This window comes from Rutidosis leptorrhynchoides, chromosome 1 (assembly GCF_046630445.1).
Source record: "Rutidosis leptorrhynchoides isolate AG116_Rl617_1_P2 chromosome 1, CSIRO_AGI_Rlap_v1, whole genome shotgun sequence".
Classification (NCBI taxonomy): domain Eukaryota; kingdom Viridiplantae; phylum Streptophyta; class Magnoliopsida; order Asterales; family Asteraceae; genus Rutidosis; species Rutidosis leptorrhynchoides.
Window position 1 is genome coordinate 420,020,491 of NC_092333.1, and position 18,736 is coordinate 420,039,226.

General features: G+C 36.0%; 2 protein-coding genes across 2 annotated transcripts; one reads left to right on the forward strand and one right to left on the reverse strand.

Moving 5' to 3' along the window:
• The first annotated feature begins 3,002 nt into the window (after positions 1 to 3,002).
• On the forward strand, positions 3,003 to 7,645 carry LOC139886588 (uncharacterized). Its single transcript, XM_071870441.1, has 2 exons — positions 3,003 to 6,171; positions 7,066 to 7,645. The coding sequence occupies exons 1-2, from the start codon at positions 3,003 to 3,005 to the stop codon at positions 7,410 to 7,412; spliced, it is 3,516 nt and encodes a 1,171-aa protein (XP_071726542.1). The 3' UTR covers positions 7,413 to 7,645.
• LOC139886589 (uncharacterized) lies at positions 7,247 to 11,760 on the reverse strand. Its single transcript, XM_071870442.1, has 4 exons — positions 11,309 to 11,760; positions 9,396 to 10,039; positions 7,804 to 8,973; positions 7,247 to 7,376 (listed from the first exon to the last, which is right to left on the reverse strand). The coding sequence occupies exons 2-3, from the start codon at positions 9,983 to 9,985 to the stop codon at positions 8,286 to 8,288; spliced, it is 1,278 nt and encodes a 425-aa protein (XP_071726543.1). The 5' UTR covers positions 9,986 to 10,039; positions 11,309 to 11,760; the 3' UTR covers positions 7,247 to 7,376; positions 7,804 to 8,285.
• Positions 11,761 to 18,736: the final 6,976 nt, after the last annotated feature.

Genomic DNA, 18,736 nt, shown 5'->3' on the forward strand with positions numbered 1-18,736 from the left:
TATATCCAAAAATTATGGTTAAACTCAAAGTGGAAGTATGTTTTCTAAAATGGTCATCTAGACGTCGTTCTTTCGACTGAAATGACTACCTTTACAAAAATGACTTGTAACTTATTTTTCTGACTATAAACCTATACTTTTTCTGTTTAGATTCATAAATAGAGTTCAATATGAAACCATAGCAATTTGATTCACTCAAAACGGATTTAAAATGAAGAAGTTATGGGTAAAACAAGATTGGATAATTTTTCTCATTTTAGCTACGTGAAAATTGGTAACAAATCTATTCCAACCATAACTTAATCAACTTGTATTGTATATTATGTAATCTTGAGATACCATAGACACGTATACAATGTTTCGACCTATCATGTTGACACATCTATATATATTTCGGAACAACCATAGACACTCTATATGTGAATGTTGGAGTTAGCTATACAGGGTTGAGGTTGATTCCAAAATATATATAGTTTGAGTTGTGATCAATACTGAGATACGTATACACTGGGTCGTGGATTGATTCAAGATAATATTTATCGATTTATTTCTGTACATCTAACTGTGGACAACTAGTTGTAGGTTACTAACGAGGACAGCTGACTTAATAAACTTAAAACATCAAAATATATTAAAAGTGTTGTGAATATATTTTGAACATACTTTGATATATATATATATGTATATATTGTTATAGGTTCGTGGATCAACCAGTGGCCAATTCTTACTTTCCGATGAAGTAAAAATCTGTGAAAGTGAGTTATAGTCCCACTTTTAAAATCTAATATTTTTGGGATGAGAATACATGCAGGTTTTATAAATGATTTACAAAATAGACACAAGTACGTGAAACTACATTCTATGGTTGAATTATCGAAATCGAATATGCCCCTTTTTATTAAGTCTGGTAATCTAAGAATTAGGGAACAGACACCCTAATTGACGCGAATCCTAAAGATAGATCTATTGGGCCTAACAAACCCCATCCAAAGTACCGGATGCTTTAGTACTTCGAAATTTATATCATATCCGAAGGGTGTCCCGGAATGATGGGGATATTCTTATATATGCATCTTGTTAATGTCGGTTACCAGGTGTTCACCATATGAATGATTTTTATCTCTATGTATGGGATGTGTATTGAAATATGAAATCTTGTAGTCTATTGTTACGATTTGATATATATAGGTTAAACCTATAACTCACCAACATTTTTGTTGACGTTTAAAGCATGTTTATTCTCAGGTGAATACTAAGAGCTTCCGCTGTTGCATACTAAAATAAGGACAAGATTTGGAGTCCATGTTTGTATGATATTGTGTAAAAACTGCATTCAAGAAACTGATTTCGATGTAACATATTTGTATTGTAAACCATTATGTAATGGTCGTGTGTAAATAGAATATTTTAGATTATCATTTAATCTACGTAAAGCTTTTTAAACCTTTATTTATGAAATAAAGGTTATGGTTTGTTTTAAAAATAAATGCAGTCTTTGAAAAACGTCTCATATCGCAACGAAATCAATTAATATGGAACGTTTTTAATCAATAAGAACGGGACATTTCAGTCGACTAGGGAGATAGAGAGATGATGATTCGATTCTAACAAGAAGTGTTGAAGACCTTGTATCGAAAGTCTGCTTATCCGGCATATGTGATAGGAGTGTGCGTGTCCCAAATGAAGTTTGGCGGTAAAGGGTGCTTTGGCGATCTTGGTTAGTTTGGTATGATGGGTTGACAAAATGTGAGTCATAGTTTTGACTATCTTCAAGTGGGAGATTGTTGGATGTGAAGGATATCAAAACAAAAGGATTCGGACGAACAGGGGAGGCGCGTCGCGGCCTTGGAAGGCGTGACGCGGTCTATTACATGAAACAGAGCATCAGTTTTGTAAAACGACAGTCCGGAGTTTAGCCTTGGAGGCGCGGCGCGGCCTCAAATGGCGCGGTGCGGCTTCATCTGGCGAGAAGTTTCTAAATTTATGTTTTTCTTGTTCTCCAAGGTGTTTTTGGCCTATATAATCATCCTAATGTAACCCTCAGTTTGTATCTACGAATTATATCAATAAAATCTCTCTAGTTGGTCCGTGGATTAAAGTAATCGACATTCGATTACATATAACCACGTTAAATCTCGCGTCTTTAATTCTTTAATTTTTGTTTTTTCGTTTGTCGATTGTGGAAGGGTAATTCTCTGGAATTATTCTATTGTTTGGGTCCTATAATCCTTAAAACTTATACGATGTATGAACAAAGAGTGATGACTCTTACTGTGGAACAAATCAATAATAGTAGCATATTTGGTGAACCGTTGGTACCAAGCCTTTTTTCAATCCATAAAGAGATTGTTTTATGTTCGGCCATTAGTGATCCCGAAAACGATATAATTAGTAACTTTACAATCGCTTACAATCGTTCATATCTTATATTTGGTTGGCCGATTCTCAATGTATATTTTAAGACTAGATATACATTACTGATACATTCTTTTTTTCATCTCGATTGAGTTGGTGTTCAGTGTAACACTCCGTGGGTAGGGTTAAATATAGTCTTTTCTTTTTAAAATAACCAATTTTCATTATTGCTTAACTTCGTTACAAGAGATAATATGCACAAATATAACATGACAATTATTTTATTTCCGTCAGTATTATACAAGTGGATCGAATTACTCGGTATCTTAGAACACGTGAACTTGCATTTTACCACTATGTACAATGTACCACGTAGTATGAACACAAGCCACGATGATCACAATATCGGCTAAAATGATCCGGTGATCATGTGAGGCTTTAGAAGACTTTGTTTTCACACGCTAAGGGTTCCAAAAATTATCCATTTATAATCATTTTACCAAACTAGTGGATCTTTATTGGTCCCTACACAAATTCATACAGATAATAATTACTCCGTATTACTAACTTAAAAACAAAACTGCACAGAATCATTTTATTATTTCAATATAAAACCAGGTGCTTGTTCTCATACAACACCACCAACAATGGCATTCAAAAGCCTTCAACTTTTACCATTTCTAATACTTACTGTTCTATCTGCAACCACCATCTTAGAAGATGAATTAATCGCCTTACAACATTTCAAGAACTCTATCACTGATGACCCAACTGGTGCACTCCTAAACTGGAATTCCAATTCCAGCTCCAGCTCCAGCTCCAGCTCCAGTCCCATCCATCACTGCAACTGGACTGGAATCATATGCGACGACGTTTCAAGTCGCGTGATCTCCATTTCAATTCAACAAACACAACTCAAAGGTGAAATCTCACCGTTCCTAGGTAACCTTTCTAGTCTCCAAGTTCTTGATTTATCATACAACTCATTCACAGGCAACATTCCATTCCAACTCGGACTGTGCACGCAACTTACGACCCTTTCATTTTACACGAATTCCCTATCGGGCCCCATTCCGTTCCAACTAGGAAACCTCCGAAATCTACAACTACTAGACCTAGGAAACAACTCCATTTCCGGACCCATTCCTAGTACTATTTGTAACTGCACTTCATTGCTCGAACTCAGCCTGGATGAAAACAATCTTAACGGTACAATCCCCAATAGAATCGGGGATTTAACCAATCTTCAACTTCTTGGAGCTTTTCTTAATCTTCTAGAAGGTTCCATTCCATCTTCCATTAGTCAATTAACACAACTACAAGCTCTTGATTTCAGCCAAAACCAGCTTTCAGGTATCATTCCTAAATTAGGAAACTTATCAAGTTTACAATTACTTCAGTTGCAAGAAAACTCTATTTCCGGCGAAATACCACCAGATATCGTCCGTTGCGAGAATCTAACTAGTCTTAATTTGTATAGTAACATGATTTCTGGAAGTATTCCTTTAGAAATTGGAAATTTACTCAACTTACAATATTTGAGGTTGTATGATAATCGATTGAATTCGAGTATTCCTAGCTCGTTGTACAAGTTGAAATCATTGGTGAGGTTGGAATTATCGAAGAATGATTTAACGGGAAGTATTTCTTCTGATATCGATTCGTTAAGATCTTTACGGTCGTTGACGCTTCATGAGAACAAGTTGACGGGCGAAATCCCTGAATCGATAACCAGGTTGGTGAACTTAACGTATTTAACGGTTAGTTTGAACTCGTTAACTGGATCGATTCCATCGAGCATTGGGTCGCTTCATAATTTAAGAAATTTGTCTCTTAGTAATAACAATCTTGATGGGCTTATTCCTGTTAGTATCACAAACTGCACGAATCTTCGTTGGCTCGATTTGTCTTATAACTATAAAATGACAGGAGAAGTCCCTCACGGTTTAGGAAAGTTATCGAATCTAACGTTTTTTAGCATTGGAAACAACAAATTTTCGGGAAAGGTCCCGGATGATCTGTTTGATTGTTCGAGTCTCATGATCTTCGATCTAGCACATAACAATTTTACGGGTTTGTTGAAATCGGATATAGGAAGACTTTTTCGAATTCAGATATTGCAGCTTAATTATAACTCCTTTTTCGGGCCAATCCCGGGTGAAATAGGGAACCTAACTAGTTTGATGTTGTTAAACCTTGGTGAAAATCGATTTTCGGGAACTATTCCTGTTGAAATTTCGAACATTTCGTCTCTTCAAAGTCTTTTAATTTATAACAATAATCTTGAAGGCCGAATACCTGAAGAAATCTTTAATCTTAAACAGCTGACTGAACTCTACTTAATGAATAATAAATTTGTGGGCTCTGTTTTGAACTCTGTTTCGAAACTCGAGATGCTTTCAAGTTTAAACCTTAGTGGAAACAGATTTTACGGGTCGATTCCAGACACTATGACGAAACTAAATCGATTGATCATGATAGACTTGTCACATAATCTATTTACGGGCTCGATATCAGGGCCTGTTATTGCAAGTATGAAGAACTTACAAATCTATCTCAATTTCTCGAATAATTTGTTTATCGGGATGGTCCCAAATGAGTTTGGGAAGATGGAAATGGTTGAAGCGATTGATATTTCGAACAATAATCTTTCGGGTGGTCTTCCTTTAACACTCCAAGGTTGCAGAAACCTGCAGAGTCTTGATTTATCAAGAAATCGTCTTTCTGGTAACGTTTTGGAAGAAATTTTTCCTACTCTTGATGTTCTTTCGTACGTAAATTTATCAACAAACCAGTTAAATGGAGAGATCCCAAGAAGTATGGCGAATTTGTCGAGTCTTACATCCGTTGATCTTTCACAGAACGAGTTCATAGGGACCATTCCTGAAAACTTTGGCAACATTTCATCGTTGAAACATCTCAACCTTTCGTTTAATCATCTTGAAGGGCGTGTTCCTGATACGGGTATTTTCAGAAATGTTACCGCAGTTGGATTAGTTGGGAACCCGTCTCTGTGTTTTACAAACGACACCAAATCATGTGTGTCCTCAACTCGCTCGAATAAATCACGCACGTTATCCAAAAGCGCGATACTAATTATTGCGATACTTGGATCTTTAGGTTTGATTTTGGTTTTGTTTATCGTTGTTGTATGTTATCGACGTGTTAGAAAACAAAAAGTGAAGGAAACCGAGAATCCAGAATTACCAGATTACACCCCGGGGTCGTCTGTTAAAAGATTCGAAAGAAAAGAACTTGAAGATGCTACTAACAGTTTCAGTGAAGGAAACATTCTTGGTACAAGTAGTTTAAGCACAGTGTACAAGGGTACATTAGAAGATGGAAGCATGATAGCAGTGAAGAATCTGAATTTGACACAGTTTGCATTGGAATCTGATAAAAGTTTTAATAAAGAAATGAAAACATTAGCAAAATTAAGGCATAGAAATCTAGTTAAAGTTGTTGGTTATGCATGGGAGAGTATGAAATTAAAGGCATTAGTTCTTGAATATATGGAAAATGGTAATTTGGATAGAGTTATACATGATTCGGGGATTAATCGAGCGAGATGGGATTTGTATGAGAGAGTTGAGGTTTTGGTTTCGGTTTCAAGAGGGTTGGTTTATTTGCATTCGGGTTATGATTTTCCAATTGTTCATTGCGATTTGAAGCCTTCGAACATACTTTTGGATGAAAAATGGGATGCTCATGTTAGCGATTTTGGAACGGCTAGGATTCTTGGAGTTCATCTCCAAGATGGAAGCAGCATTTCTACTGGTTCGACGTTTGAAGGCACCATCGGTTACTTGGCTCCAGGTATAATGCACTATATTTATTAATCCAGTAAGAATATCATCAAACAGTTCATTTACAATTAAGATTTTACTACCGACAGTTGTCAACATGCATAAAAGTGTTGTAAAGTTCAATAACTGTCACTTTAAAGTCAATATACAACTGCTATGTGCAACACTTTTATGTTAACGACTGTATTTACAGAAATCCTTACTTCTATTGAAGCGGGGCGGAACACAGTGTATCTCAAATGGGGTATCCGCCCACTTGGATTTCAAAAGAAAAATTTTTACCCTAAAAAATAAAATTTATTAAAAATAAGATTTTTTTTAGTTGTAGTCGGGTTAAAGTTCCGGCACTCATTATAGTTTAAGATTTCATGAATGATGTAGTCAACATAGTCATTTTGTTTTAGTCACCTAAAAGGAGAACTTAGAATGCAACTTGATTGAAAACATGAATAGACAGATAAATGTAGCTTCTTTGACTTCTAAAGTCAAACAAGACCAGAATACCAAAAGGCTGAGATCACTGATGTATTGTTTGATCAAGTCAAAAAAAAGACAGTTACCTAAAACACACGTTACTAATTTGGGAACAGAGTTGGATACATATTCATGAAAGCTTACCACAAACTTATTAATAGATATATGACAACACATGCTTTTATTTGTTGGGAATTTAGATAGTTTGACTTTTGAATTCTGAAAAGTCAACCTGATCAGAAACTAACTTCAAAGTTTTTCATTTTCTATTTCCTTTGTGTTTTGTAAAATAAAAAGTTAGTAACAGATGGTAAACTATGCTAAATATTTTGATTTAATTTTTAACAAAGTGCATATATCAGATTTTGAAGTTTAATCATGTTACCTTTGACTTTAAAAGTCAGACTAAATCCTTTCTGTTTTCCATCAGAGTTCGCATATATGCGAAAAGTGACGACCAAAGTAGACGTGTTTAGCTTTGGAATAGTAGTAATGGAATTCATCACTAGAAAAAGGCCAACTGGACTTATCGAACAGGATGGGGTCCACATGAGTTTGCCACAATTAGTAGATCAAGCTCTTGCAAATGGAACAAATGAGCTGATTAATATTGTGGATCCTGATCTTGCTTCTAGTTTTTCCGACAAGAAAGGCATTATCGAAGAGATTTTAAAATTGGCGTTGTCATGCACCAAAACGGATCCGGAAGATCGACCTGACATGGATGGAGTCTTATCGTCTCTAACAAAGATCAGCAAAAAAATCGAAATAGTGTGAGTTACTAATCGGAATACTTGAATTTGGCAACTTATATTCGTAAATCTGCTTGGTGACAATTGAGGTTCGCACACTTTTATCAACTAGAAAATTTCATTTCAAGATTATGATAGTTTTGTAGCTGTTGTGAAGACTAGTGATGTTAAAACATTTTCATGCTAAAAGCAAGTAGCATGGACAGAGTTTTAAAACACTGTATATGAATCATTATTTATATTTATATTTTGTTACATTTCTGGCTTCTGTTTAAAGAAAAATTATGATAGAAATCTTTATAAAACTTTATTATTAAGATGTCTACGCCTTTGGAAAGGGTGAACAATTAGCTAAGCAGCGCGTGTTGTTGCGAAACATATTGCAACAAAAGAGAAATCGGGCACATTAGAATTACCTTCTAAGGAGGTCTGTTTGATATCCAAAAACTGCTCAGCAACAACCGAACAAGTAGGAAACACAATCATCCGTCTACAATCACCAATAGTACATTTATTATACAGACAACACTAAAACCCAAAAAACAAGAAAAAGTTGGGACCACTTCCTCCTTCGATGAATGCAATCTTAAACTTGCACCTTTCAATACACTTTTATCTCACGTTACAAAGACTTTGCAGTAAGATTAGGCTACTGAAAGTTGTTATAAAAAACTAAATTATAACAATATTCAATAATTGTTGAGCTGTTTGTGTCCTCAAACTCATACATTTGGATTACAGTAAACCTGTTCTTTGTAGTCCATACTCTAGCAACAATTTTTTCAAACTAGAAACAAGTTGAATGCTGTACATATATTTTGGATGTTACAAGTACAACAATAGTGACCTTCCTTAATCCCATTTAAACATAAATTTCAAGTTTTATGTCACAAAAACTTCACCAAGAATGGCGGTTTCCCCTTCTAATCCTTCTCCTGAACGGCTTGCAAGCCTCAATACTCAAATCAACCGCAACCGCTAGAGCCATAAAGATCGCTGCATCTTCTATGCACGTTACGTGCCTCATCGCTAACTGAACCATCGGTTTCCCCCTTTTTCCTTCTCCTTTAACCCTACAGCTCATCACAAATCCACCCGCAGCCGGACTTAATCCCGCAAAATCGCCACTACTTTGCGGGCTCGGTATATTAGAATTAGAATTAGACGTAGCTTGACGATCCGTATCAATAAAAAATTCGCCACCTCTTTCGGCATTTAACAGTATTTCAGACATTAGTAGCTCTCCACCATCTTGCTCGTCCGATAAAAGATGAAAACGGACGAAAATGGAGTCTTTAGAGCCGCTACGTTCACGCCATGCCTCGAGTTTACCCCAAGGAAGCCAGTTTTCGGGACGCAAGGCGTCGGGACGTACAATCAGCCACGAGCCGGGATTAGATCGCGCGACCCAATCACAACCAGATGAAGGTACAAAAGGTGTGGTCATGAATGCTGCTGCCACAGCTGAACCTGATAAATCGTGTATTTTCACTTTCCACCCTTTCCTTTCTCTTCGCTCTGTTTCATGGTCCGAACCGTCACCTGTAGTTGACCAGTATTTGTTAAGTGGGTCCACCTGTGTGACCCTGCAGAGTTCACAACCAAAGTTCAGAACTTGGCTAAAAACAACTAAAGGAGCATTTAGAGTTTGCAAAATATACAGGTCGAATAACTGATAAGACGTATAACTTTTTGTACAGGTTGGGTTGGGTTAGGCTCGGTTGGTTTTTGTTCAAAGTTTTAAGAATAAGATGACATGAGTTTTTTGGGTAACGGGTCAGGGTCAAAATGGGCAACTTTGTACCGAAATAGGTTTATTTAGGTAGGTATAACACTTTTCATTGTCCATGATTTGTTAAGTTTTGTAATAAATCAGTGTCATATATGCTTACAAGAATGACTAAAAGTATACTTTTGTGAAAATATGACCCATTTGAACACATAAACATAAATTGACCCCTTTAAAAATAATTCTAAATTTCCATCTCTAAATTGAGCATTACTTAACCTGTCTTGACTAAACTTGCAACTGAAAATTGGCTGCTTAATGTTTCCTTGAATCTGAACAATCTGAGGACTCAATTTTGCTTCATCTTCAAATCGAAAAACATATCTTGGGTCAGGATCCAATTTAACCCGTATATGAAGCTCAGCTAAAGACTTACCCGTCTCACGTTTTATCTTCCCGATACCTATCCACCCACTGAAAAGAATAACGGGTTTACCTTCGCCCCATTCGTGTCCCACATCCAATTTAAACGTGCCAACTTGTTGTCGTTTAACCCCAACTCCACAGTGGGACCCTTTACGACCCGTGAACACGACAACTTCCAGACATGCTTGGGGAGTATAGAAACAACCAGGCGTAAGTAACGCCTGTAAGTCAGATTTTTCAAGGTAAAAACTTGAGGCAATGTTATGTAAATCGGGTGTAGATTCGGGTGATGACATCAGCGGGATTGGTGCGATTTGAAATGGGAAACCTCGAAGACGAATTTCACATGTACATGGAGAAGAGAAAGCGTGGATTCCTGGTTTTTCGGGATATCGTAATCCGAGTGAACTTATTGATAACCTTATAAAAGCTTGCGGATCCATTGTTGTTACAAATATTTCCCCATTTGAGATCTTGACAGATTAAAAGGTCAAAACCTGCAACATAATGGTGTAAGATTATTACAATCTCTTATCATTTTCTATTATTGATTCTTGCTATTCGAGAATAACTAGGTGTTTACATGTGCGGTTGTGCACTTGAACTGATTGTTATGACTTGAAACAGTTTTAAGGTATGGGGGAGCGTTACGTAGAACTTACGTGCAATAAACACATGAATTAGAATTAGAACTTGGGGGGTGAAGTGTACTTATCTAAAACAACTTACTCTAGACTTAATCTTAATTTAGTGGTTAGGGTCCTGATAACCTTGCTAAAAGTCTCATATTCAAACTTCACTAGCAGTATATATGCTGTGAATGAAAAATGGTCGGAAACGATCACCGGATACAAATATAAGGCTGTGTACATGTAAGTAAAGATACTCCACTATTTCGGGTTGCTAAATAGGTAAAACCTTATCCGTTTACTCTAAACAGATAAAATTTTCGCTACACCCCATTTGTTGTGTATCTAATTAAGGTGTTTAAAGAGACTTTATTATCAAAACAATAGAATGATTACTAAACTTAATAATGACAATAATCTCATCAAGCTAAAACTTTGGAGTATTAAAACTAAAACCTAAAAACAATGATATGATTTGTTATGATATTGCATACTCATATCAAGCATCACAAATCGATCACTTAAAACTCAGGCTACCATTTTAGCATAAAAAGGAACATGAGTTGAACTTTAAACAGTTTTTTTTTTTTTCTTTCTTTGTTAAAAAGCTAATGAATATAAATTCATTAATTATGGATAAAAACTTTTAGGTAACAGAATTATATAATCAGGTTAGAAAATCTACCATCAGTGCATTACTTAAACATCAAGAAACAGTATCTGCATTTGGGCATTGAGTTGCAGTCTCATAAACACTAATTAACACCCATTAAACACTCCTCTGTTTTAAATTTTATTTTTTCTTCTATTTCATAACACTGATAAAGTTATAACTTACTCAGAGATAACACTATGTAAATAGTAACAAAGTCAAACACCCAATAACAAGCAGTTACCTTTTCTGCAAGAATTTGGTCAACTATTGAACACACACACACATACAATACATACACTAATAAATATTGTTGATTTTTGACAATCATGAACTACTCATAACAATTGTAACACAAAATGAGTTTTGATTAAAACTAAAATGAGTATTCACTGAAAATAAAAATAAAAAGAATCAAACTGAAAAGGAGTGCAATTATGTGTGATACATAAAAAAGAGAGCATAATTTACTGAAAAAGACACACCTTTTTTACACTAATTCCACATTTAAAGCACTGCAATTATGTGTGGTACACTAAATCCTCTCTGTCTTCACAAAAGACCCAAAAAGCAAGGAAAAACAACAGCAGCTTTTAAACCTGCAATTTAGACCAACCCTCACTCTTGAAATAACTTCATTCCATATATAATTACATGAAGCATTATTATTGCTATATTAAATAAATACAATCTTTTTCTTAAAAAGATCAAAGTTTTATAATGTAAAAAATCGATCTTGGAAGATGGGTGTGATCAATAATTGAAGTAAACACTAAACCCACCAAGAAAGTCACTTGGACTTTTCACAGATCACAAGATAACCTTATAAAGAAAATTATGGAGTACTATTTATGGGTGTGTAAAATTGAGTATAAGTGCAGATATACATGAATAATATAAATATTTGAATTTGGATACGGATATATGTCTGGATGAATGTATCTGTGAATTTTATATTTTGTAAAGATGGAACATGTGATAAAAGAAAAGAGAAGAGGGTTTTGATGAATTAGTTTGAGACGAAAATAGACGGAGGAACTGAGAAATTAAATTACATTTTAATTTTAAATAAAATTATTTAATCTGTGTTTTCTTTTTATACTAAACGTAGACTCTCTACTTGAGAAAAAGAGAAACGGGAAGAAATAGAAATTTATAAAAATTGTCTTGGACTTTATATCTCATTTTGGTTTAGTCCCTTCGCTAGATCTTTTTATGGTAAGGTTAGCGTAGTTTACGATATATCTCTTATCCATGTGTTTAGTACTTACAGATATATTATAGTTTTTGACCTAGATTGAAGACAAAGATCAATTAAATGTGGTTAATTTGTACAATGTTTGTTGTTGATTAAAGATATACAGTATATAAATATAATGTTGGTGATTTTAGTGTGATTCAACGAATTGTTTTTGTGGAATTGGATTTGCAAAATAGAAAGTGGTCATGATCCGTTGATACTCTAGAATGAATTCGGTGAAGTATGGAGTATACGTTCGTAAAGAGTTAGATGAATTGTGAGAGCTGGAAATGTATTGGTTAATTTATATGCTGTGTTGTGCTTAAAATAATCTACCTGAACTTGAAGCACATCTGCGCGTCGCGCAGATTGGTGGCGCCGCGCCATAGAGCGAGTTTAGGAGATCGAAGTCACTTGTTCAGGAAACTGGATCACCCTGTAGATCTGCGCGTCGCGCAGTATTGCGGGCTGTGCTGAAAGAATGGCAATCTTTGACTGAAAAGATGCAATGGTTCACCAAAAGTTGTACATGTTTCCTGGAAGTTAAGACACAGTTTTAACATGATTTCAAGCATATTTTAACACAATTTCAAGGGAGCTAAATGCCAAGAGTTGCGTCATATCCTTATGGGCATTTTCAAAAGTTGCAACACTTTGGTTGCACCTTTTGACCAATTATAAATAAGAACTTCATAAGAACTCCATGTTCTGGAGAAGGGTTCCAGATATTGAACAATCTAACGCACTTTCTACTATTAACATTCTGATTATACTCTCTATAATACTCTGGATTTATTATCTTTTAACCAAGACGATAAATCATCGTTATTTTATCTCAATCAAGACTTCGTGTAACCCGTTGTTAAGTGTGGTTAAAATACTTGATTAAGAAAGTGTTCACACGATTCAAAGAACAATACGATCATCATATTCTTAGCCCTACACATTTTGTATAACATATAAATGGCTGAATTTTGAGTTGATTTATAATAAATTGGTGATGAATAGTTGTGACATAAAATTGCAGACCTTGAACATAGTACATGCATATATATTTGGGAAGTATAATCGATAATATTGCAAAAATGCTCGATCTTAGTTGCATGAACTTCTTAAGAGTCAGGATGGATTGGTGGTTAATGTGGTGGTTTGTCACCCGTTTTGGTTTTCAATGATGTTAGTCTAGTTATTTCTCACGGAGTCTTTCTTGAGTTGTGTTTGTTGCGTCCTTACCTTGACGGTCATAAATCTATTTCAATCTTAATTTATGTTTTTGTCAAAAGAAGAAGTAAATTAATGAAGCTTGAACTTCTTGAGCATCAACTAAATTAAAGATAGTTTACATGGATAAAAAAAATCAAAAAAAATAATAATAATTAAAAAACGACTTTATTTTTGAAGATTGATTTCGTCAAAGCATATGATAGTGTTTCCTATCAGTTTTTATTAGAAATCCATATAAATTTGGGATTCGGCTCAAAGTTAATCTCGTGGATTAGGACTTGTATCTCCAATGTCAAATTTTTGGTACTTTTGAATGAGTTTCCTTCTAAGGAAGGTCATATGAAGCCGGGTTTATGATAAAGGATCCTCTTTCTTCTTTCTATTGATCCTAGTATGGAAGTATTGTTTAAATTATTATCCATTGATTGGCAAAGTGACGTTCTAAATGGTATACAAATAGGCCCAAATTCTAACATTAATCATTCCCAATTGAAACAACTCAAATCCGTTTATCCGAAAACGATAACATTTTTTTAAATAAAGCTAAATACATCAAAATGCACGATCTGTTTAACACTAGTTTTAACGTGCCCAATATACAATAAACCCACGTTTAACATATGACCAAGTCCAGAACGTTTAATTCGACACCTTTCGACCCGTTACACAACAAGTGGGTAATTACGACCCATTTACACTACAAACCGGGTTAAGACTCAATAACCCAACCCGATACCAAGAGCATAATCTCGGGGATTTACCAAGTCCCCAATTCACGTCCGAATATCCAGAAGCTACTCCGTCATAAGCTCAAGCAACACTAAAGCGTCTAGTCTAACAACTAGAATCCTTCGTCAAGTCAAACGGAACCTATAAAAAGGTAAACAACGAGAAGGGTAAGCATACGCTTAGTGAATGCAACAATTATACATATACATATATAATCTACTTACCTGAAAACACCTACATAATTACCGCATACGAGCTAGCAATCCAATTAGCATACAATCACAATGTATAATGCTAAATACTCACAATTCGCAACAAGCTATCATCACCAATAACATATATCCATCACAATATAACATGCTAATACAAAAAGCACACAACCAAGGTTAACCATAAGCACAAGGGAGTGGTACTCGCGAATGACCATCGGTGTTCCCAACAACCATTAGTGTACATACGCCTTGTATCACCAACCCCTGGGTGGTATCGAGCGCCCGAACTTTAAACCCACCCGTCACGTAAAATATCGTATTGAACGCCCGAAATTTAAACACACACTTCACGCTCACGCACACATGATGATATGGTATCGAACGCCCGAACTTTAAACCCATATCACATGCCAACACATGATGATGAGGTATCGACGCCCGAACTTTAAACCCTCACCGCATGCCAACACGATGTGGTATCGACGCCCGAACTTTAAACCCACATCGCATCCCACACAAGTAAATAAACCATATACATACACGTATATTTATTCCACTCACCTTGAAATGCCCGCACAAATCACGTAATACGATTTCCGTCCACACATCCGAGTAAGTAGTTACCTATATCACAGATGGGCACAATATTCACATAAATATATATTCTCAAAAAGAGAATCCGACACAATTATATCTTAGTCGAGAGATCACACCTTGCTCGCGAAAACCCGCCTATTTAACACTTAATGGACACAATCCAATTACCACTTCGTGTGGTAATTCAAACTCACACTCTAAAGTACAATTTAACCCAAATTATACTTGACACCAAATTAACCAACCTAGATCCCGACACTAGATTATTACTTAGGTAGTGATCATGTTAAAATGTCACTTACACCAAAACTACAACACGTGCAATATTGACGTACCCATTTTGACCAACAAACATGTTCTTATGAACATCACAATCACCAATACACTTGCAATTTAGTGATTAACACTCAAATCCATGACAAATATAACCAAATTCGTCATCAAACCCTAAACCCACAATAATTGGGTTTACTTACACAACACACACATCAAAACCTTCAATTTCATAGGAAATGGGATTTATAACCCAACACTAACACAAACCCTAACTCAAATCAAGAATCAAACACTTAAATTCGGATATAGGGTTTACCTTAGCAACAAAACGAGTCCTAGTAGCTAGAATCATCAAGATGCACCAAGATCTACTCAAATTTGGGCAAGAATCATTATCTTCTTCACCATTTAAAGCCACCTCTCTCTAGAACTCTCCCCCCCCTCTCTCTCTCTCTCTCTCTCTCTCTCTCTAGAGTTTGGTTGGTGAAAATGAGGATAAGGTTGAGATTAGGATCTGATCTCAAGCCATATAGACGTTTATATGTGAAAAGACCATTTTGCCCCTCTTCACAACCCAAAAACAAGTTCCAAAAAGTTGCTGCCAGACACGCGTCGCGACCGCGATGGGTCTGGTCGAGACCGCGATCCACCAAGCCCTAAAAACCTGGTCACCTGCCAATATATCGCGACCGCGATAATGCTGGTCGTGGCTGCGATGACCAGCAGTTTCAGCAATTTCGCCTTTTGATCAATTTTAGGTCAAAAGTGGCCAATTTTATATTCTTAAAGATCGCTTACATACTTCGTAACCCGAACGACGTCCAAAATAACATGTATCTGAAAAACGGGGTGTTAAAACTCTCCCCCACTTAGGCTGGATCACGTCGCCGTGATCCTCGTCATTTATCAAGAGGTAAGTGCTTCCATGCCTTCACACTTGCTTAGATACAACTAGGAACCACGCCTTACGATCCTACGAAACACAACCAAGCCCAACGTCCGTAATACTCTTCATTAATCTGAAGATCTCACCACACACTAGTATTCACAAGCGTGCATCACCGCAACAATACACTCAATGTGCATAATGCTCACTTAGGACATACAGAAAACACAATATATCCCTTCAAGTTCTCTCGAGCTACAACCCGAAACAAGCCACACCCATAACTGAATCACCCAACGCGATCTACTAGTTCCACTACGACATGACCCACGTCATAGCTTAATCCAAATCGAGAAAGGTTCATGTCACGATAATACTCCGTACTTCAACGGCTCATAAACGCACCACTCAACCGATCGCGCATCCGCTTATGCGCAAGCATTGGCTTCCCACCCCATAAAACCGATAATTCTCAATTAGGCAAGTCGATGCCAACAGGGTAGTCGATACACTCCTCTGAGGAGCACTTCTTACGGTGGCGCTCCAACACTTAGTGCAAGGCTATTATTGTAATGAAATTCCACTAATGGAAATAAGCCATACTAACACCGGTCAATCATGAATGTTTTCTAGTTAAAGAACCAACTTACCCCGTCACCACAACCGGATTATTCCTTAAACGAAGAAATTTTGGTATCACCAAATAATCACACTAGGAACACAAACTTTCCCATAAATCAATCCGCACATGACCATCTGTCTCTAGATTAATCTAGGATGACAACAGTACACCACGTGCTAGATAATACATAAGCACTTGCCACAGGGTTTCTCCTCTACCACACAACCACACAACCACACAACCACACAAGATGACTTCCTAGTACTAGCATGGAAACTATTCGTATACTTGAATCCCGTCAACAAAGAATTATCATCACAACAATTTCGCGATCTGCCACACGCCCACAAAAAATATCTACCAACGCCAGGTGAATCCTCTTTCCTAGACCGTCCGTTAAGGATGGCCTCGACATTTCAATGCAACCAACGGGTCGCATCACTAGGTAACACACCCAGTAAACAAACAACATCTGCGTTTCTTGATGTGAGACAATCGGAACCGGCACTCCTCGCCTCTCAATCGTCCGTAGAGTGGAATAATCCACTGACGTTTTCTAGGATCACATTTCTCGACAGGGAAAATATAGTATCCACCACACGATCAAACTCGTACCCACTCAATAGTACTATCCGAGTTTCACATCAACCCTGATTTACATTAGGAGAGCACCCGCAACGACAACTTCATTCTCTCACTCTGGGATCTTAAGTTTCACATATGGTCTCATACCGCAATTTGGTACTACACGACCACTTTACTTAAGAAGACTTACACTTCACTCGATTCCATCATCACAAACTCTACACCTAATATTCTGGAATCGTAACTCATAATCGTAATGCACGATCTAGAGTCGACATCAACAACCCATCACCCTTCCTCGTTAGGAACTCCGAATCCCTATTGAGGCCTAGCACGGTACACTCCGACACTTCACTAGATTAATACCACCGGAGCTTCCTCAGGCGGCAGTAAAAACTACCCCACTTAGGATTTAAACTCCACATTCTCACCGCCAAGATTATAACATCTTGCGGAATTATCATTCCACGACACACATTGTAGTGACCCGAAGTTTTCCATGTTTATATATATATTAAATGAAATTGTTATTTACATGATTAAGTGTTTCCAACATGTTAAGCAATCAAACTTGTTAAGACTTGATTAATTGAAATAGGTTTCATATAGACAATTGACCACCCAAGTTGACCGGTGATTCACGAACGTTAAAACTTGTAAAAACTATACGATGACATATATATGGTTATATATATAGTTAACATGATTTTATTATAATTATGTATCTCATTAGGTATTTTAACAATGACTTATATACATAAAAATGAGACTATTAATTTAAGAAACTCGAAAACGATATATATAACGATTATCGTTATAACAACGTCTTACTAGGTACATATGAATCATATTAAGATATTGATACACTTGGTTAATTATGTTAAATGATAAGTAAATATATTATTAAGTGTATTAACAATGAAATACATATGTAAAAATAAGACTACTAACTTAATGATTTCGAAACGAGACATATATGTAACGATTATCGTTGTAACGACATTTAACTGTATATATATCATACTAAGATATATTATATATCATAATATCATGATAATATAACAATTTAACATCTCATTTGTTATAATAAACAATGGGTTAACAACATTCAACAAGATTGTTAACCTAAAGGTTTCAAAACAACATTTACATGTAATGACTAATGATGACTTAACGACTCAGTTAAAATGTATATACATGTAGTGTTTTAATATGTATTCATACACTTTTGAAAGACTTCAAGACACTTATCAAAATACTTCTACTTAACAAAAATGCTTACAATTACATCCTCGTTCAGTTTCATCAATAATTCTACTCGTATGCACCCGTATTCGTACTCGTACAATACACAGCTTTTAGATGTATGTACTATAGGTATATACACTCCAATGATCAGCTCTTAGCAGCCCATGTGAGTCACCTAACACATGTGGGAACCATCATTTGGCAACTAGCATGAAATATCTCATAAAATTACAAAAATATGAGTAATCATTCATGACTTCTTTACATGAAAACAAAATTACATATCCTTTATAT